The following is a 22951-nucleotide window of genomic DNA, read 5'->3' on the forward strand; positions in this document are numbered from 1 at the left end:
TCAGGTTTTTTCCCCATTCTTTTCCTCCTTCGGGGTATGGGTTCGAGCCTGCCTTCCTACTACCACTTTTTTTTTTTGTTCAACACACACACATCCAAACACGCAGGCAACACCGAGCTGAAATGCCAATACATTATAAATACATTTAAAAATACGAACTAATTTTATAGACTAAGTTAAGATAACAAAAGAATAAAAAATTTACAATTAAATTTTATTATGCTATCAGTTCAAAAGGGACTACAATATTTCGGGATAGGGAAACCTCTTTAGGCCATGGCATTTCAAAGCCAAAGGCTTCTCATCAGAAAAGGGGAGTAAAAACACATATACAGAGAAGAAATTTTTTAAAGAAAGTATTGCTTTTATGGAAAGAGGATCAAAGAAAAGCAGGAAGCTGTACTGAGACTGCAGCCGATTCTAGGACTGTCAGCAACCACTGTAAAAGAGTGATAAAGAATGCGAGAGAGTTGTATGCTCAGTTCGTTAAGTCCAAAGTAGTTGAGAAGCAGCTTGGTTCCCACCACTTTTGGCAAATAGTAAACATGATTCTGAACAGAAGCATATGCTCAATCCCAACCATCATCAATGGATCTGAGGTTATCGCGTTAGCATCAGACAAAGCCAAACTCTTTGCCAAGAACTTTGCAACTAATTATACCCTATGTGGCCAAGGTCATCAATCCCCAGTATTTCCTCTTGTATCAGAAAACACACCATGTGACATACAAATATCTGTGTGTGATGTTGCAACTAGCCCTGATGGCATTCCAATTATAGTGCTGAAAAAGCTTCAACCAGAACAAGTTCCCCTATTTACAAGGCTGTTTAAGCGTTGTCTTAAGGAGAATCAGTATGCTCTGTATTTAAGAATTCAGGTGATCGGGCATCTTCCTCTCACTACAGACCAATAAGTCTCCTATGCGCCATGAGTAAGTTGCTAGAATCCATGTTAAATGGAGAAGTAATAAACCACCTCAGCAAAAATAACCTTTTTAGTAACATGCAATATGGTTTCCATTCTGCTAGATCTACAGCAGATGTGCTTACGGTTATCTCATAGGATTAGCGAACCTCTTGATAGAGTCTTCTTTTCTAGTGTAACGCCTCACTCGAGAAGGTGGTTAAGGACTCTTGTCTATGTGAATTCTTGGCTCGTGTCGTCTAGACTTCTCTGAGGTTGTTACATGAAATCTGAAAGCAAATATCGAAGCTGCAGGCAGGAAGGAAGACAAACAATTGTAGTCTATCTACAGAAGCTTAATTTTCATAAAATTATGTACAAAAGTGTTTTTACAATTCTCATTCAGATTTTGTAAGTTCTTTTCAAAGTCTCAAATCTCTTCACAGACAACGACAGACGGATGGATGAGGTGGGGAGGGGTCCCCTCTCCAGGGAACGGCGGGTTTATACAACCTGTTCTCCCCGAATTCAACAAGCAATCTGCTTCAATTCTCAACTCTACTCTGCAACTCAACTATCTCTCTAATTTTCGCACGACAGTCGTATATATAGTAAGGTATGTGGATGGGGTGGAAATTCTCCCCAGCCAATAAGATTTCGCCACAAAATCTAAAGCTTTCGGGTTTTGCATGGGTACAATTCCCATCCTGAAATCTAAATTACTCATTCTCATGAATTTCCAAGGCCAGGTGTCAATTCTGACATCCGACCCTCAGGCAAGACAAGGTTCTAAGTGAAATTTCCTGTTGTCATCTTTTAGCCGTAAAAATATATTTCTCTGGTTTTCAAACAATATTTATTTTGACATGAAATAAAATATATATATTTATCTTCTCTATCTTAAATCCTTGGGTTATCTGGCATCACCCGGGAATAAAAAGCTACTTCAGCGTAGTTCTAAGCTCCTCAATGGGGGGATTACGTTACACTAGGGCAATTCCTCTTGACATAGAAAATAGCTTTTATAGGGCATGGCATAAAGGCCTACTTCACAAAATCTCCAGCCATAAATCTCTAAGTTCTCTCTGATTCTCTCTCCTCTGATCTGGAGCATGTGGTGCAATGGGGAAAGAAGTGGCTGGTTAATTTTAATGCTTCTAAAACCAAGCTTCTATCTTTACATCATCAACACTCTGATCCCCTATCTGGCATCAATTGAAATGAATGGCTCTCGTCTTGGGGAGGCTCCATATTTTGACAAGCTTCTGGGCTTGACCTTTATTCCTGATCTGAGATGGAGCACGTATATCAAATCCGTTGCCAAAGTCGCTGGAAAAATGGTACGTATATAACTCCTGATATATAAGAGCCAGGTGCATCCAAAGATAGAGTACTGTTGCCACATCTGAGCAAGAGCTGCTAGAAAGACTTTATCCTGCCTTGACAGAGTTCAAAGTAGACTTTGTAGCCTAGTGGGGGGATGACCTTTTATCTTCCCTGCAACCTCTTTCCAAAAGAAGAGACACTGCAAGCCTGTCTCTGCTTTATCACTATTTTCATGGCAGAGGCTCATCTGGGCTTTAATCTATGGTCCCCTCTCGCCAAACTGTCACGAAAAACACTCATCTAACTGAAACCACTATCAATAATTTCCCTCACCCTTTATCTGTGCCTAAACCTAAACATAGATTCCATGAACAAAGCTTCTTTCTTAAAACTGCATGCCTGTGGAACTCTGTTCCGTTTGCCTGCTTTCCAGCTGACTACAATTTGGTCATATTAAAGTCCAACGTAAACAAATTCTTGATGAACTGTTCCCCTTAAGTAATCCAATTTAACAAATTTCCACTTAAGTAATCCAATTTAACAAATTTCCACTTAAGTAATCCAATTTAACAAATTTCCACTACTAACGATTACTATGATATTATCCCATTGACTTCTGTACACTCATTAACCCTTATTCTCGAGTAGCCTCCAGGCCTTGATAAGTGGTGACTCCTATGTAAAAAAAAGGAAGGAAAAGCTATAAAGGATTATAGTTCCATAGGTTGCTTCTTATTGATTTATGCCCGTAATTCCAGATCAATCCTGGACTAATCCAATTACCAAATTCTAGTATATCCAGAAACTGGATAACTATCAGATTACAATCTGATTGTTATCCAATGAAATCTACAGTGATCCTACTCAAAGACAGAATTTTCATTGATCCTGTGTGATATTACAACCAAAATGAAAACAATTGTCCAGACAGGATTTGCAATGACTCGATAGATCGAAATATCTTGATGAAGTAGAAGCATTACAGTACAGTACAAAATATATCTCCAAAATAAAGGCAAACCATACAAAAACTGCTAAATCGTGCAAACCACTTCTTAGGAAGCAATTAAGTTATTGCTTATTCACTCATATTGCTTCCCTCTTTTTGGAAATCATAATTTATCATTCTATGACTAAGTGTAATTTTTAAATATAAGACCTATACAGGCCACATGTATATTGTTACTGATGCATGTTACTAAAATAACTGGCACAAATGTTATTTCTAAATGTCTGCCTTAAAGGGATAATACTTTACTTCCAAGACACCTGCATGTCTGTTTTGCATGACAAACATTAAAAATCCTTATACTCCTAAATCCTCCCCAAATCCTTGTATATCTATATTGTATATTAATGATGTATTCTTGTAAGTATATCATCTCTCCTGTTCCAACTGGACAAAAAACCAATTGTTCTTCTCTCCAAGCTGATATAAAATCACATACTTTGCACATACCTTGGGAAGGGAGTTTAGCTTTTGGTCCTAAACTTTAGTAGGCTTATCCTTTAAAAATCGATAAATGCTAAACATCTATAGCTTTCTATTGCTAAGGCATGCATTAGCTTAACCTATATTTATACTCTATAGAATAATCTATAAATATAGATACCTATTAATCAGTTTGTGCCCAGATTATAAGTGATCTATATTAACTAGCAACTATATCTTTCTTTCACTTAGATGGGATAAAGTACTGGTGATTATCTTTACATGAAAGCTAACACTTAATGCACATTTCGAAATGCACCCTAACCCTTATACTATAATTTCCAATTAGTCACTAATCCACAAACCATATTTGATCTTTTCTTAACCCTAGTAGATATTAACATTAAATCATACTCATAGATACCTCCTCATATCATAATCATACTCGTAGATACCTCTTTTCAAAACGTAACCACATCTTCCAATTTTAATCTTATTCTGAGGAATGTAACTTCAAAGCAGATACTAATTCTTCGATACTAACTCTATTAATCCAAACTATCACTTCAGGAGCATAGAAATACCTGGCTTTGAAACCAGGTGCGAGGAAAACCTTTTTGTTGCTGATGGACTCATAGATTTGGTCAGGTCATCCATCTAGAAGGAAAACACTGATTTGTAAACCTGTGCCACTGACCTCATACGACTTGGCACGAAACAGAGGAGGGAAGCCTCCTCAGTCCTTGATGACAACCTCCTTAGAGCCAGGGACTTGATCAAATCACCGGTTTGCAAACCTAAACTTCTTAAAGAGTCAATATCGCCCGGCTTCCATACTTCTTCTTTGCCAGGAGCAGAGATGCAACCGCAGGGACTCATTAGAGAGGTCCAGTGTTTAGCCTTGTGTCCTGACTAGGGCAATGAATGCCGTCCCTCACATTTGTCTCATTCCCTTCCCCTATAGCTGGACATCTTGGGGGTGCTTATTTACCATATATGCTAACATAATTGGACTGGGTCATTCCTGTCGGACAGGTTTGAGGGTACTGGTTTGACAGTTGTTAGTTGCTGTTTTCGACTGACAGTACTGGAGCCCTAACTCTTTGGTAGCGCTTAGAGATCAGTTGTATAATATCGGGATGTTTGTAGTGCAATGTCGCGCATGAGACAGGCTCGACGGTGCAGTAAACTGCAAGCTAAATGCACCCAACGGATAGACACCGAGAGAGGTAAGAGGCGATCGAGAAAAGAGGTAGTGGTGGGGCGAACGACAGGCATAGAAAAAAAAATAGTTGTAAACAGAAGAGAAAAAATAAAAAGGAAAAAAAAGGAGATAAGGGCCAGAATGGTATGTGCGAAGGATACTTCTTTTGGCCAAGAAAGCTGTAAACGCTAATTGACCATGACAGCCCGATACGTGAGTGAAAGGAAGGATACAAATGAAATTCCAATTTACAAAGCGACCATTGTTGACTGCTCCCTGGTGAGTAAGTGGCCTCTATTGAAAAGACGCGTGGCCTTTGTGGAATTGGATTTGGTTCATTTTTATGATCCCTCAAAGTTAATTGAACGAGACCATTCTGGTTTTAATGGCCCATCAAATTCTATTAGGCACACGCGGCTGAGATATTCTACTCGATTGCCAACAGAAGAAGAAGAAACAGCCCCTTTTTTGGGCATAGGCAGCCTGGTGAAGATTTGAGTGACAGCGGTTCCGGCATCCTGATTGGCTAAAGGGCCGAATGAGGGAAAAAGAAGATATAGCTCCCACCCCCACAATATAAGCAGAGAGTTTTGAGTGCAAGACAGACAGAGACCGACAGACACCGAGAGACATTCTGCTCCCCTGGGCTCGAACGAGCGAAAAAGCAGACCTCATCGATTGACCCTGCCGACGTAGCCATTTAGTTTTTATCGAAAACGAAAGAACTTTGCAGTTAACAAACGGCCAGTCCCTAACTTAATAGTGAAATACGAAACGACGATTGTAACCTTTTATGAATAACAAGGAATTTTGAATCACAAAAAAAAACAAATATCGACTTGTCTTTTTTTAAATTTGTTTGACATAATTGCAGGAACGCTCGACGAGTCTCTTTCAGGTACTGGCCGCTGACATTCTCATCAAAAGACACGAGGACCAACGATCGGGGAACATCCACCACTAGATGACACGCGGGTGACGTAAGTGTCACACATGGAAAGGAACCCTGCACTCATATCTGGTGGGCATTCCTGAGGCCACATTCCTGTAGATGAGGAACCGGCTGATGGTCTATTTGTGTTGCATGATGGTAGCTATGCACATCCGTTTTGCATAGCACCTACCCTAGATCTGAAACTACAAAATAAAATAACATCTGAATCCAAAAAAATATTCAAACCAGACACACACTCAAAGAATTTGCCTTCTCCCTTGAGGCTTGCATTTACAAATATCTGTGGACTTAGAGCTAACTTAGATGATGTCAAATCATTCCTCCTAGCAAACTCCCCGGATATCTTAGCACTAAGTGAAACTAACTTACACTCCTCCATCCCATCTAACATCTTTAACTTGTTTGGTTATCTTCCACTTTGTTGTAAGGACTCTGACAGGCACATGCACAAACTTGGAATCTTTATTCATAACACCCTCCCCATGTCTAGGGAATCTAAACTAGAATCCGGTGATCAGGCCTTCATGTGCTTTAAACTCAATTTACAACATAGAACTTTAGCTACCTGTATTTTCTTTATTGCTCTCCATCAACCAGGACTGTACTATAATCAATCATGTTTTTGATAGCATAGTTGTAACACTCTCCTTGATACTAGCGCCCAAATACATGTATTTGGTGACTTTAACGCCTACCACAGAAATTGGCTTGGCTTCTCTAACTACACTGACACAGCTTGTAGCGTCATCCATAACTTTTCTATATATATCCCATTCCTTGACACAGACAGTAACATTCCTGACCCGTCTCACAGATTGTCAGCACCAGCAAACCTCACTTCTGGATTTATTTCTGACAACAGTTCCTGTGGATTGTGTAACAAATACTCATTGCCCACTCGGGAATACTGATCATGCTGTGATAATGATAGACATCACTCTAAACTGTTGACCCACAATTGAAGAGCCATTGCTCCAAACGCCAAAGTACTGCGATAAAGCTGACTTGGATGCCATTAGAGATCACATCAGAGACGCCCCATGGGGAAATATCTTTTCTCTTCATGCAGAACAGTGCGTAAATGAGACTACTGAATGGTTCAAAGTAGCAATTGAAGCACATGTGCCCACATGGAAGTTCTATAGCAAACCCCACTCTCCCCAATGGTTTACTTCTACTTGCTCAGAGGCAACATGCATACAGTAGATTTATCCAGCATAAGTCCTGTACAAACAGACAAAACTTTATAGAAGCTAGAAGTAATTGTAAGAAAGAAGTAGCGACAGTTAAGAATGAATATACTGAAACCACTAGGAAATGCATTGAAGTGCAGAAATTAGGAACTCGTGATTTCTGGAAAATCTATAATAGTGTAGTAAATAATCATAAGGTTGTTTGCACAGCATCTGAGAAAGCTAACATGCTTGTCTATCAGTTTGATTCAAACTCTACGTTGGACCCAGCAAACCATTCCCTCCCTGATTTTCTTCGGCGGACAGAAACTACACAAGATAATCTGAAAATCACTCCTTCTCAAGTATATATCATAAAAAACCTAGACACCTCAAAAGCATGTGGACCCGATCTCATCTCGGCTGTGCTATTAAAAAAATGCTCTGCTGAGGTTGCTCCAGATCTCTCTAAACTCTTAACGAATCTTGCTTTCCTGACCACTGGAAAACTGTTTCTATGGTACCAGTTTACAAAAGCTCTGGCAAAGGAACTGACTCATTAAATCCAATTAGCCTCTTCCCTCCTTTCACCAAAATATTTGAGTCTATAATTAATCAAGCTCTAGTCTACCACCTTACAGCTGCTAAATTTCTGTCTGACCATCAATATGGATTTAGACAAGCCCATTCTACTTCAGATATTGTAACTGTAATCTCTGAACGTATATACCAAGCAATGAATAAGGCAGAGGAAGGAAGGGTAGTGGCCCTAGATATATCTAAAGCTTTTGACAGTCTTCTTTTTGATAGTCTTCTCATGAAGATAAAATTTTATATTATTACTGGACGAATACTTAACATGATTAAATCCTTCTTAAATGAAAGTAGAATCCAGGTTGTCCTCGATGGGCGTACGTCCAAACAATATGATATAATAGTGAGTATACCTCAGAGATCGATCCTTAGTCCTTTATTATTTCTGATATTCATAAATGACTTACCTGATAAAATTGTCTCTGAGATGGGTATATTTGCCAACGACACCGTGCTCTATAGCAGGCATGTGGGGAAAACTAATGAGCACATATCTAAGGCAATGGCAGAAACCCTAGAAAAAGACCTGCAGTCTGTAGTGGAATGGGGTCAGAAATGGATGGTAACGTTCAACGCTGGCAAGACAAAGCTCGTTTCCTTTAATAATTACATGAAACCTTACAAACCACCAATAGCTATGACTAAAGATACATTACCTGAAAGTACTTCTTTCAAACTCCTCGGCTTAACGTTCACAGGGAGCATGAGTTGGAATAGATACATTGAGATCATTGTCAAGGCTGCTGCAAAGCAGGTGGGCTCTTTCTACCATGCTCGAAAGTTACTTACGCCTGAAAGTATCCTGTACCTCTACAAAGCCACCATTCGCCCATGTATAGAGTACTGCTGTCACATTTGGGCTGGTACACCTGCTACTAGTCTCTTGCTTTTGAACAGGGTTCAAAAGAGAGTTGCCAACCTGATAGGTCCTGAACATTCATCTAATCTTCAGCCCCTGACCCATCGACGAAATGTTGCATTCCTCTGTCTGTTTTACAAGTATTTTAATGGTGGACACTCTGACGAACTACAAGCCCTTGTACCTCCTCGACGAGAATATCCCCAATAAACCCAACAAGCAGGGAAGTCCGACCCCTACACCGTAGAGATCCCTAGATGTAAGAAAGCCTTCTACTCTGTGGTTAGAATCTAAGAAAAAACAAGTCTTACCGTGGGTGCTCAACGAGTAAGTTCAGGCAGAGAAAAGGAAAAACAAAGATGGCGGCCAGCATTTTATTACGTGCGTTCTCGCATAATCTCGTGTGCACGTGAAGCTGGAAACTACAAAACGAGCTTCATGGCTGACTGGGATAGTTTCCGTACATTCATATCTGATCTACCTCTGCATGTTTAAAAAGGATGTGCTCTATAGTATCAGACCTGACTGAATGGTTAATTGTAGGCATAGACCGATTCATACCATCTAAAAAATTCCAACAAAAACCTAACAGCCAACCATGGTTCTCTCCAGAATGTGCTGCTGCTATCGCGCACAGAAATCACTTTTTCCATAACTACCAACGTAATAGATGCACTGAGACTAAAGCTGCTTTCAGAAACGCCAGCAACCACTGTAAAAGAGTAATAAAAAATGCAAAAGAGCTACATGCCCAGTCTGTTAAATCCAAAGTAACTGATCAGCGGCTTGGTTCCCACCAGTTTTGGCAAATAACAAATAGGATCCTGAACAGAAGTGTGTGCTCTATCCCAACCATTATCAATGGACCAGAGGTCATCTCGTCAGCGTCAGACAAGGCCAAACTATTTGCAAAGAACTTTGCAGCTAATTCTACCCTATGTGACGAAGGCCATCAACTCCCCATATTTCCTCCTAAAACACAGAACACGCTAGGTAACATACAAATATCTGTGCATGAGGTCGCCAAGCTAATCAAGAACCTTGATTCCAGTAAAGCAACTGGCCCTGACGGCATCCCGATTATAGTGTTAAAAAAGCTTCAACCAGAACTTGCTCCCATACTTACGAAACTGTTTAAGTGTTGCCTTAAGGAGAAGTGCTTTCCAACACCCTGGAAAACCTCATCAGTATGCCCTGTATTTAAGAATTCAAGTGATAAGTCATCTCCCTCTCAGTACAGACCAATGTCTCCTGTGTGTTATGAGTAAGTTGCTGGAATCCATATTAAATAGAGAAATAGTCAACCACCTTAGCAGAAATAACCTTAGTGACACACAATATGGTTTCCATTCTGCAAGATCTACCACAGATGTGCTAACGGTTAGTGAATCTCTTGACAAGGCTTCCTTTCTAGGGCAATTGCTCTTGACATATCAAAGGCCTTCGACAAGGTATGGCATAAGGGCCTACTTCACAAGATTTCCAGCTATGGTATAACTGGAAATGTTTTCTCAATCATTAAATTATTTCTCTCCGATAGGCTCATGGACAAAAATTTTGTCGATGGACAAAAATCAGAGGCCTGGAGTATTAATGCTGGAATCCCCCAAGTGTCCATTCTGATCTACATCAATGATCTCCCTAAACACATGCTTAAATCATTCGTTGACATCTATGCTGATGACACGACCATCTACAGCAACACATCAAAGGCTGTAAATGACAAAGCTCTCTCTGATTCTCTCTCCTCTGATCTCGAGCGCGTGGTTCAGTGGGAGAAGACGTGACTCTCGAGCGCGTGGTTCAGTGGGGGAAGACGTGGCTAGTTACCTTTAATGCATCTAAAACAAAACTCCTATCTTTACATCATCAACGCTCTGATCCTCATCTGGCATCAATTGAAATGGATGGCTCTTGTCTTGTTTTGACAAGCTTCTGGGCTTGACCATTACTCCTGATCTGAAATGGAACATGTACATTGTCTGTTGCCAAGGTCGCTGGGAAGATGGTGGGATCCTTCTTCCGCTCCAGAAGATATCTCACTACTCATGCAATTCTCTATCTATATAAAAGCCAAGTACGTCCAAGGATGGAATACTACTGCCATATCTGGGCAGGAGCTGCTAAAAACAGCCTATCCTGCCTTGACAGAGTACGAAATAGACTTCGTGGCTTAGTGGGGGATGACCTTTTCTCTTTCCTGCAACCTCTCTCCCACAGAAGAGACGTTGCGAGTCTATCTTTGTTTTATCGTTATTTCCATGGCAGGTGCTTATCTGAATTCCAATCTCTGGTCCCCCCTCGCCAATTTTTTACGAAAAACACCCGTCTAGCTGAATCCACTCTTTATCTGTGCCTAAATCAAAACATAAATTCCATGAACAAAGTTTCTGTCTTAGAACTGCACGCCTGTGGAACTCTGTTCTGTCTGCCTGCTTCCCACCTGACTACAACCTGGATGTCTTCAAGTCCAACGTAAACAAATTCCTGATGACCTGCCCCCTTAAGTAGACACTTCATTAAATCTCCACACTAACATACTGTACTTGCAATAACCGTTATCCTTGAGTGGCTTCCGGGCCTTGATAAGTGGTGACCCCCGTGTAAAAAAAAAAAGATGTAAGAAAGCCTTCTAGTCTAATAGTTTCTTCCTCAGAACTGCTAGACTTTGGACTCCCCTTCCGGATTCCTGCTTCCCCAACTGTACTGACATGCAGAAGTTCAGGCATAATGTGAACAGACACCTTGCTGCTAAACTCTCTACATAGTACCCCTGCAACTTAGGTCCCTTATAGTAGCCCAGTACATCAAAGTTGCAATATGCCTTGTTTAGGGTAAAAATGTAATAAAACAAAAAACTGGTAAAACCAAACAGGAAAACCATGTAAAAAAATAAATTGATTGGACTTAAGGTGTCGGAGTCGGATAAAAAAAATTCTGACTCCGACTCTTAGTACTTTTAGAACTCCGATTCCAACTCCAGCTAAAACCTCTGACTCCTTCCGACTCTGACTCCGCAACCCTGGTTTTCAGTTGGCACCAGTTGCGGTTTAGAGCATATCAAATAGTTTCAGCAGAGGAGATGAACAACTGACCAACAAAAATACCTTAACAAAGTTTGAGTCTCATTTATCTCACACATACTCACACACACACACGGCACAACTGATTTATTCACAATGTATTAGAGTTGTGTTTTCTTTCCTCAGTTTATGTTGTTTCATTTTTTTCATATACATGTAAACCAGTGCTTTTGTCTCAGTCAATCACTTTGATGACACGGTCAGAAGAAGAGATGAAGATCAATAGAAAACCACGGTAAACAGCATTGGGGTCGACAGTTGTTAAGAGGAGGATAGCATGGTTCTTACATTTTTCATGTTTTGATAAAATCTATGCTTCATTTTTTTTTTTAGATGAGGATTGATAATTTGGATTATTTTAACTCCCTTTTTCATCTTGAATATTATTCTTACATTCCAACCTTCTTCATATGTATCCTGTCTAACTTGGGAAGCTTTCTGCCAAACTCAGGAACTTTGAACAGATCTCTTGATTTAATACACTGTGGAAGCTTCTTCTCATTCTTTTTGCCATGACCGGGTAGAAGTCCGAAGAAATTCATAATTGTATTTTCTTAGTATCGCCTGCACTAAGGATTGAACCTTTAACCTCCATAATACTGTCACTTAGAACTGATTATTACACATGAAGCGCTCAATAAAAGTCAATATTGAAATTAAAAAATTAGTTGGGAATATGTATATACATGGCTGATGTATGTTCTTGCTATTAATCAACTTTTTTAAAAAAATTCCATGCAAAGTAGTTGAAAAGTGTCTGCTTTTAATTTTGTTTGTAGTTTTTCTTTCAGAATCTCCTTTATTAAATTCATCATCGAAATATAAAATTGAATCAATTTTCCCTTTTACTTTGTCTTCACTGAGAAGAAAAACTATAATGGCTTTTATAAATCTTCTTTTATTTTTTTTTCATTTTTAGGAACCTTTTTTTCCGAGTGAATCATTTACTGCAACTTGGTATCCGCCTCATATTTATTATCGATGGTTGTCCACCTCAAATGAAGATGGAAACAATACAGAAACGACTCAATGATGCTCAAAAGAATAACATTGGTGCTTGGAAGAAGCGTCATTCACGTACTCGCTTAAATGCTTTCTTGAAAGAAGTAAGTACTTATTGATTTATTCGTGTGTTTCTATTAAAAGACTATTCTCGGATGTGAGATGACTAACAAGGCATAAGTCGCCAGAACTTTATTGAAAATCATGATAGCTATTTAGCATGATTTTCAATAAAAAATTTAAGCTTTTAATAAGTCAGTTAAAAATTCCACATGTCACATTCATTAGTAATCAAGCATGGAGCAAATTAATCAGTTTTATTAACACTAAATTAAACGGGAAAGAATAAATATACAATTTATACGATGGGATCATAGATTTCATCTGAAAATTTTGATACAGTTATTGAGGAGTGATAAAATGATATGAACTAAAATATTATGTCACCTAACAGCTACATAAGCAGTTTAGTATTTTTTCAGTTTAGATTTTTGTGGAAAAAAGAAACAAGTTTTGTATTATTTAATTGTAAAATGTCTGAATTAAACATAATTTTATGTTTGTCTTGCTAATTTTATAAAAATGTATTTCAATATTTTTTTCAGTGTTGCTGCTTATTAGAATGCCTTGGAATACCCTACCTCGAGAGTTATGGTGAAGCCGAATCCTACTGTGCGTTCCTTAATGCTGAAGGTGTAAGAATTATCTTGAAATTTAATTCCAATAAAAAATTATTTTAAAAAATTTATTTATTACTTTATATATTAAAACATAAATCAACAGTTTAGTATTAAAAATTTTGTTACTAATGTCTGAATGGTATATTATTTGATTATTGGAATTCTTTGAGATGAGTATATTTATTTGCGGACGGTTATCCTCATCTTTATTGCTGTTTCACAACATTTCAGCCAACTATTCCTTTGGCTTTCATCAGGTAGTTAACTGTGACAGAATAGGAATGCTGGGTCTCTTAACTGCATCCTCAGTAATTACTGCCTTCCATAGTTGTTGTCATCTCACCATGTTTTGACCAACTAATCCTCTGGCCGACTTTGGGTAAAATTGAAACTGCTATCTACAGAGAACACTCACCTGGAACTGTAGAGATTCAACGTCTCTATCCATTGCGCCACGGGCCCTGTAGGGTGGACTTTTTGGCCTTATAAATCCAAGTTTTTTGTTATCTGATCTTCCATTGTTGGGTCTGTACTGAATGGAATATTATTTAATTATTGGAATTTTTTGAGATGAGTAATTTGTTTATTTATTTATGGACTGTTATCTTTAGTTATTACTGTTCCAGATGAGCGTTGTCTGTAGATAGTGTTCTTTGTAGATAGCGGTTTCAATTTTACCCAAAGTTAGCCAGTGGCTTAGTTGGCCAAAATGTGATGAGACAACAACAACTATGGAAGGCAGTAATTACTGAGGATACAGTTAAGAGACTCAGCATTCCTATCCCGTCGTGATTAACCACCTTATGAAGACTAGAGGAATAGTTGGCCGAAATCGCGTGAAATAACAACTATAAAGATGCGTTTGAAAAGTTCTTTTAGGACATTGGCATAAAACAATTCAATAAAATTTAGAAAATAAAAAACATTTAAAAATAGAGCTAGTGATATAAGTAAAACATTGTTTTTGTTGTACAAAACCATTGCCAGGCTTTATCGCCTATAAGTAGTCTGTATACAATACATCGATACTCCATTAATGTGTCTGCTAAGTGAATCATATACTTTGAACATTATAACATTATTGTTGAATATGGAAGAACCTGGGATAGCAAAAATTTGGATAGAATTTGAGTACATGCCAAAACCAAAAAGTAGTTACAAGACAGCCATGTACCAAGAAAACAGGAAGAAATCATCAGCCTAGTTTTGACTACTGTGGGTGTGCAATGCTATGAGGAAGCTTTTATTACCCAACTGTAATGAAAACTTATTTTAGTGAAATCAAAGAAATAATTTTGAAAAATAGAATGATTGGTGATTCCTGAATGAACCAAATTCTTAGCATTAAAATAAGACATCTATGAACATTTACAGATTAAAAAAATACCAGTAGAGAGTGCAAATTTTATTTTTTACGCCAAGAAGACATTACTGCCAAAGATAAATTAATTTAACCCCGATTAACAAAAGATATTTTGCATCAAGTTTACATTTTAAAATGGCTAATAGATAAAGCAAATGTTATTAGAAATGTTCATTGATTTAATACAGCAAAAGGTAGTAAACCAAATTAAAATGCATATATTGCAATTATGAACAGGAATTAGGGACAACGATGCAATAAGTCATAAAAAGAAAAATCATGTAAATGGCAACCTTAAGGCTTAAAAATACAGCAAAGTAACACTTATTCAGAAAAACTTTTGTTGCATGAAAGTCTAATAAAATTAGGACAATTTGATGAAACTTGTACAACAACACTAGGATCCTCTAAAGGCATTTTTGAAACAAAATTCACATTTGAAACTGATTCTATAATGGTTGTTGACCAAAATCTTGTGAAAAATATGAAGAGACACTAAATGAAGATAATAGTGACATTATAAATGATGACGAAAGTGAGCATGAAGATTCTTCTGAAGAGTCGAATTATGAAGCACCTACCTTCAAATATAGACGTGTCAGATCAACGTCCCTCAGAGCGAGGAATACATGTAATACCATGGAGAAGGCAGAGAATAGAGAAGAAGCCATAAATCTATACAGAGCATGAAACCGGTAAGATTCCAGAAGATGTAATACGATTGGCTTGACTAAAATAGTAATTAGCAGAGCTATTCTTTGTCACTTATAAGTAATTTCTATACAATAATCTGGCGTTCCATAAACATATCTGTCAAGTGAACCACATACTTATAAGATCATAACATTAGTATTAAACCATTTGACTAGGCATATTCCTTGAATTCCTTTGCCCGGACATAAAATATGCGTAAATATGGTATTTTTATTTGTTCAGATTTCGTATATATTATTATAGTCGTGATTTCAAAAGTAAAAAAAAAGTATCTGATGTCCATCAGCTAGAATCTAAACCGTAGCATTCAAAGCTGGTGATGTTACCACTGTACCAACGTGACACACATATGAAATGATTAAAAATTCATTATTTCTTACAATGAAACACACTAAAAATCTATCATACTCAGAAGCAAGAAAGTTAGTTGAGACACACCAGACTTCAACGTATGCAAATATAACTAAAATGAGAAATAACTCGATTTCAAGACAAGAAACGACACAAAACGATTTGATTGAATTGATGAAAGAATTATGATTACTAGTTGAAACATTTTCAGTTTCATCATTCTGGGATTGAGAGTGTAATTACACTAGGTTAACTAAATGGGACCTAAAGTAAAATCCCCAATCCCAGAATAATAAAACTGAAAATACTACAAGCCAAACAAAATAACAGTAGACGCCAAACTTACTCAATACTACTACCAAGCCCAAGGAAAGGATCTTTCACTCACCAAAATAAAACCTCTTAAGAAAAATCAACATAACAAACAGAAATGAAGACGAAAATAAATTCGAACTAATCAAAACCAAGAGCCAAGAAAGATGTCCAAGACAAAGAAAATCAAGAAGCCCAAATAAATACAAACTAAAAAGCCTGGAGATTGAAAAATTCGCCAACACTCCCAATCTAGATCCAAACCAGAAATAACATTAAAAAATATCAAGAATATAACTACATCAAAAACTCTGATCTTCGTGCTTCAGGAGGCACATCTATCCTAGTCTTGAATGATGTACTTCATAGCCACATAGAACTTAAAACAAACTTACAGGTGTCAGCTGCTATAATTACCTTAAATAAACAAACAAACATTTGTTCCATATACATTCCTCACAGTGAGAACATAAAAGAAAATGAATTACAAAATATAATCAAACAACTCCTCACACCATTTATGATACTTGGAGACTTTAACTACTACAGGTCAATTTGAGGCTGCAACAAAACAAATCAAAAAGACAGAAACATGGAAAGATTTATAAACAAAAATGATCTTTACCTATACAACGACCAATCCCCAACATACATGTCCCCCGTACTCAGGAAAATATTCGGCAATATATCTGACCTTATGTGATCCAACCATATTTTTGGATTTCTCCTGGTCAGCACACAACGATACTTGTGGAATTGACCACTTCCCCATTATCCTTGAAAGTCTAACCCTGAAGATAAAATTCCCAACTGGAACTTAAACAAAGCAAATTGAGAAAATTTTAAAGCAATCTGTTCCATAGAACTAGTTTCAAATCCAAACATCAATAATTTCTCACTTCATGAAAACAATAACTTCCATAGCAGAGAGATACATCCCAAAATACTCCCAAAACACTAAACACAGCTATCCCTGGTTCAATGAAAAATGCAAAAATGGCAATACGATAGCACAAAGTTGCCCCACACAAATTCAATATACACCCAACATTAGAAAACTTGAATTCCTTCAAAATATGCAAGGCCAAAGTGCAGCAAATCCTCAATCAAAATATGCAAGGCCAAAGTGCAGCAAATCTTCAATCAAAATATGCAAGGCCAAAGTGCAGCAAATCCTCAATCAAAATATTCCTCATGGAGAGAATTTATTTCCAAGATTTACTCTAACACTAAAATAAAAACTGTATAGAACATAATTAAAAAGATCTCTGGAAAAAAAAACAAAAACAAACACCATTCTCAAGCATCTATCCAACAACAATGGAAAAATAACTGACCCTAAATAAATAGCTAACACATTTGCCCAAAGTTTCACAAGAAACTACAGACCAAAAATTCCAGAGCATCAAAAGAAAAGATGAAAAAGTAAACCGACTTTCAATCTAAAAACACAGAAAAAATGCAATTTACCTTTTACTCTGACTGAATTGTTGAACTCCTTCAGCCAATCTCACAAAACTGCAATAGGATCTGAAAATGTGCACTATGAATTCCTTAAACAACTACCAGATCTCAAAAAAAAAACTTCTACGAAACATTTTCAACAACATCTGGTCCAGTGGGAACATACTTAGCTCCCGGAAACAAGCCAATATCATTCCAATACCCAAAACTGGGAAAGACTTGTCTAATCCCTCCAACTACAGAATTATTTCCCTTACCAGTTGTCTTTGTAAAACTTTAGAGAGAATGGTCAACAACAGATTAACATGGATACTTGAAACTAACAATTTACTGACAAATTTTCAATTGGGCTACAGAAAAGGATGTAAAACCATAGATCATCTTACTCACTTTAAAACACTTATCAGAAATTAGAAAAGAACATCTAACTGCAATTTTCTTTGATCTTGAGAAAGCTTTTGACACCACATGGAAATATGGTATAATGTTAGATCTATGTAACTTTGGCCTCAAAGGCAAACTACCAACATTCATTAAAATTTTCTTATCCAACTGCTTCTTCAAAGTTATATATGGAAAACTCTTTCTGAGCTCTACAAGTAGGAAATGGGCATCCTGCAGGAAAGTGTACTATCAGCCACACTATTCAACATTAAAATGAATAGTATAACAAAAACTTTAAACCTTGGAGTAGACCCCTTTCTATATGTTGACGATTTCTAATCTGTTACAGATCAAAACACATCTACACCATAGAACGTCAACTGCAACAATCTCTCAATAAAATCAGTGAGTAGGTCAACAAAAATGGCTTCAAATTCTCCCTAACTAAAACCAAATCCATACACTTCTGCCAGCAATGAAAACTACATTTGAATCCATCTCTTAAACTCAATGATACAGAAATACCAGTAGTCGAAGAACATAAATTTTTAGGCATTGTCTTTGACAAAAAACTAACCTACTAACCTTACATAAAATATCTGAGAATCAAATGCAATAAATCAATTCAACTAATGAGTGATTGCAAATACTAACTGGGGAGCAAACCGACAAGTTCTAATAAAACATTAATCTGATCAAAACTAGACTATGGCTGTTTCGTCTATGAAACAGTAAGGAAATCCTATTTAAAAGCATTAGAAACCATCCATAACCAAGGACTCAGACTGACACTAGGAGCTTATAGCACTTCTCCAGTAAACAGTTTATATGTGGAAGCCTAAGACAGGAAAAACTTGCACTGCAATATTATATCAAACTTTTCTCAAATCCTACAAACCCAACTTACAATTGTGTCTTCCATCCTGAATACCAAAATCTTTCCAAATAGACAAAAACAACATACATCAATCAAAATTCCCTGAACATCCTCCTTGATCACTAAAACAACCTAGAATCATTCTAAACCTATCAAAATACTCCAAATCTAACAAACACCCCACAATTTACATACATACTGACTGCTTTAAAGACAAAAATAAAGTTGGAAGTGCAGCCATTTGTAATAACATCATATCCTAAAAATGTCTACCAAACAATGCATCAATCTTCAGTGTTTAAGCCACAGTCATAGATTTAGCCTTAGACTTTACCCGTGAACTCAACTATAACAAATACATTATACTTTCAAACTCACTATCAGTGTTAACATGACTAAAAAGCAAAAATCTAAACAATCCTCTAATCATCACTCTCCTACAAAGAATCAACTTCATTACACAAAACAGACGTTACCTTCTGTTGGATAGCCAGCCATGTCGGACTAACAGGAAACAAAAAAGCAGATACAGCAGCAAAACAATCCCTCAAAATGAAGTCAAGCAACACAAAAGTACTTTACACTGAATATAAGCCGCTAATTAATAACTTTATTATATCCAAATGGCAAAGCTATGAAACTCATGCAAAAACAACAAACTTTACCAAATCAAACCCATTTTCAAAGAATAGGCAGAATTTAAAGTCTCAAATAAGAAAATGGCAAGAAAAGAAGAAATAATAGCAGCAAATCTCCAAATAGGACATACTGCTGCCACTCATTCATATCTACTAAAAGGTGAAGAAGCACCAAGCTGTAATCCATGTCAAGAACCCTACACAGTGAAACATATCCTAACCAACTACATAGATTTCAATCAAACAAAAATAAAATACTATCAAGAAAACAATTTGAAAGACATCTTTTTGATCACGAAAACCTCTTGGAATTTCTGAAAGAAACTACATCCTATGCATAACACAGCTGGGTGCAATCAAAAGAGTTACTGTTGGGATTGTTCAAGCAATGGCAGTTTTCAGACTGCAGACATTTCTGGGTTTCCCCGAAAGTGTGACGTGGAGTTGAGTCCAGCTGCCATATGTAAGAACTTCTCACAGCCAATCTTTCCACTCAGCATTTGACAACAGTGGATAATGACTGAATATAGTTGTTTGAAAATTAAGTTTATCTCCTTTAAAAAAAAAATCTGAGGTTTGCTGGAAACATAGCTGAGACCATCATAATTTTTTTTTTTTTAGCATGAAACAAGGTAATTGCCACTGAGACCTAAGATGCTATTGTGAATTAGAGGCCATATGTATAGGGACATACTAAATATGGAGTTGTGCAGTGAGATGCTTGTTCACATGATGTTTGAGGGAATCGGATCTTCATGGCATACAGGACATCTAAGTAGTGCAGGTAATCTGCCTGTTCTGCACATTATGTAACTGATCCTGGTAGAAAATCTTTGGTGAAACTGCGTGTTTGACTTTGTTGAAGTGTTCTTGTAGATTTTGGTGTTGAGGAGTGGGCCCTGCAACTTCTGTATGGAGAACAGTAAAGATACTTATTAAACACTTTCTTCATAGTCGCCACTTCACCACTACCCATCTTTCTCACCAAGGTCCACATTGCCTTATCTGGATCATGCTGCACTTTCTTTTCTTTTTTTTTTACAGCTTCTTGTCAACTTTTATGGTGCAAATACGGAATGACTGCTATGATGCTTCCTGCAATTCTCCAGCTCAAGCTCACATCTTACTGTCTTCAAGGTATTCAAAGAGCACTGTACTGCAGCTAAAATTTCCAAATTTTTTTTATTTTAGCAGGAATCATCATGATTTAATGCATTCTATTCCAATATTCTAGTGCATTTCAGTCGTTTGTAGTTTTTTGCTCTCGAACACACCAATAGTACACAGAAACTGCTATCTGTTGCAGACTTTGACATAATGATAAATGGTACTTAAAATGGTTCTGAAATATAAGAATTTCACAAAATGATCAAATTTATCTTGAAAATTCTTTGATGTTTTTCATTGTAGATTGTTGATGCGTGTTTGACTGATGATGGAGATGCATTTTTATATGGTGCCAAAAAAATCTACAGAAATTTCACAATGGATTCAAAAGTAAGTTAATATTGATCTGATCAAAATTTAAATTTTCGTCTTTTTTTTTATTTTTTAGAAGTAAGTAGCTGAAAAAGTTCTAATGATGGTATGATTATGGGTTGGCTGAAAAGATGCTAATGATGGTGATATGTCCTGCAAAAGGGATATATATCATTTGAAATAGCTGAGTAGGCTTTGTTACAGTTTCAAGTAATAATCTGATACGTTACCTTACTGAATGAGTGTTCATGGTTGAAGTAGGTATTCCTAGCATGAAGCTTGCATACTTTTCAACACCTGTCTAGGTGATGCAACCAACCGGCATTTATGGCTTATTCAGCCAATCATAATCTTGTAAGGAGGAAGAACTTGGATTCGTTACATCACCTCCCTGGATTAAATATTTCTGTGAAATTTAGCTTTAATATTTTCTAGATATTAGTAGCAATACACATGGATGATAAAACGCTTCGGAGAATTTCGGATTTCTACAGGTTCTGCTAAAATCGTCATATTTTAAAAACCAAAGCACCTTATGTCCTCAAAATACTACCATTTTGTTCGAAAATGAATATACTTTCAAATAAATTAATAAATAATAATGTACATTATATATTTTAAGAGTTTTAAGCAAATAAAGTGCTAAAAATATTAACATCATAAAACAGTGTTTTTGGTAAGATTTTATAATGACCCCACCCCCTTGATTTGTAAATAGTGGTACAGCGATTCTCTTAAGAATTTCGTCATGAAATTTGGAAATTAACTAGAAGAAATATCACTTTTAATAGATTCGGTTGTCTGAAATTCTTTTGACAGCTCATTTTTATGTTGTGTTAAGAAAAAACTTCAACATGACGAGTTTGGAAAATTTTGAAAAAAAATTTCTTCAGACACCCACTGTTAAATAAATCAATCATTTTACTACATTTATCCGTTAAAAATAAAAATGTAACCGGCTTTATCTTGTGGTACCGAGCAATTTAAAATCATGATACCTGGAAAAAATCGTTCTATTTTTAAAAAGTATCTAAAAACAATCTGTAGCAGCAGCAGCAGCTACTACTATCGCTGATATTAATTATTTTACTGTAAACAAACTTTTTTTGTTTTGTTTTTTATTCCAGAACAAATTAAAAATTATTAAAAATGAAAATATGAATATAAAAAAGTTCTTACATATTTAGTTGGAGCTCATATCAGAACATAATTAGCTTAACTAGAGCTATTCGGTTATCAGAATATATAATTTTCAAGCAATCCGGCGTTATTTTTGGTTAAATTTTTAAAATATAGTTGCAAAACAAATATGTAAAGTGTGCACTTCTATCCATTACATTTGTTTTTAACAGTGTTTTGTTTAAAAAAAAAAAAACGAAAATGTGAAATATGATTTTTTTGCTTCACGTGTGCGAGCATTACCCCCCCCCTCTACTCTCAATATATATTTTTTTACAATTTTGTCAGCAGATTATAATCGAAAGGACACTAATCTACCTAATCATATAAAAAATATACAAAATCAAGGTGCTCAGTTTCTAGTTAAGTTTCTATTTATTTGCCTCCCCTCGAGGACAGTTAAACACAAGGTCAGTTAATTTGAGGAAAATCCAGCTTCCCAAAAAGGGTCAATCTGAATAGAAACAAACATAAAAATTGTAGTACTTCTACACTTTATCGCCGAAACTGGAGACACCATTTTATTTTGCGCACTTGCTGTTAAAATCCCAGGGAGAAATCAGTATTTTAAACTATGACTGAAACATGAAATAAATAACAAAAAAATTAAACTGGAGAACGATTGCTTCTGGAAAGAATAAATTAACCTAAAATTAAATGAAAAACTTTCCCCTTTTCATTAATTAAATCGAAATATTTCCAACAATCATGGATATATGTTCTCTTTAACTTTATTTACTTTTTTTCATAGTTCTTTCCGGAAGTTTATCTAGTATAATTTTTTTGTTATTTATTTCTAACTTCAGTCATAGTTTAAAACATTGATTTCTCCCTCTGATTCAACAGGTGCTCGAAATAAAATGGCGTCTCCAGTTTTGGCGATAAAGTGTAGAAGCACCAAAATTGTCTTAGTCATGAAGGATTTCTCCTTCACTGACAGAGGATAGAAAAGGCGAAGTGTAGCATCAGAATACTACAC

At 36.5% G+C, this 22951-nt stretch overlaps 2 protein-coding genes across 4 annotated transcripts in view; one reads left to right on the forward strand and one right to left on the reverse strand.

Moving 5' to 3' along the window:
• LOC145276878 (protein canopy homolog 2-like) overlaps positions 1 to 22951 on the reverse strand; it is a 318296-nt gene that overhangs the window by 235161 nt on the left and 60184 nt on the right. The window lies entirely within an intron of this gene.
• LOC145276877 (uncharacterized) overlaps positions 1 to 22951 on the forward strand; it is a 244398-nt gene that overhangs the window by 93800 nt on the left and 127647 nt on the right. The window contains exons 3-5 of the mRNA XM_080128295.1: positions 12449 to 12635; positions 13137 to 13226; positions 20725 to 20811. Of these exons, the coding sequence (XP_079984421.1) occupies positions 12449 to 12635; positions 13137 to 13226; positions 20725 to 20811 (364 nt within the window). The remainder of the gene's footprint in view (positions 1 to 12448; positions 12636 to 13136; positions 13227 to 20724; positions 20812 to 22951) is intronic.

Source organism: Euprymna scolopes, chromosome 5 (genome assembly GCF_053919585.1).
Source record: "Euprymna scolopes isolate OS-2025 chromosome 5, ASM5391958v1, whole genome shotgun sequence".
Lineage (NCBI taxonomy): Eukaryota > Metazoa > Mollusca > Cephalopoda > Sepiida > Sepiolidae > Euprymna > Euprymna scolopes.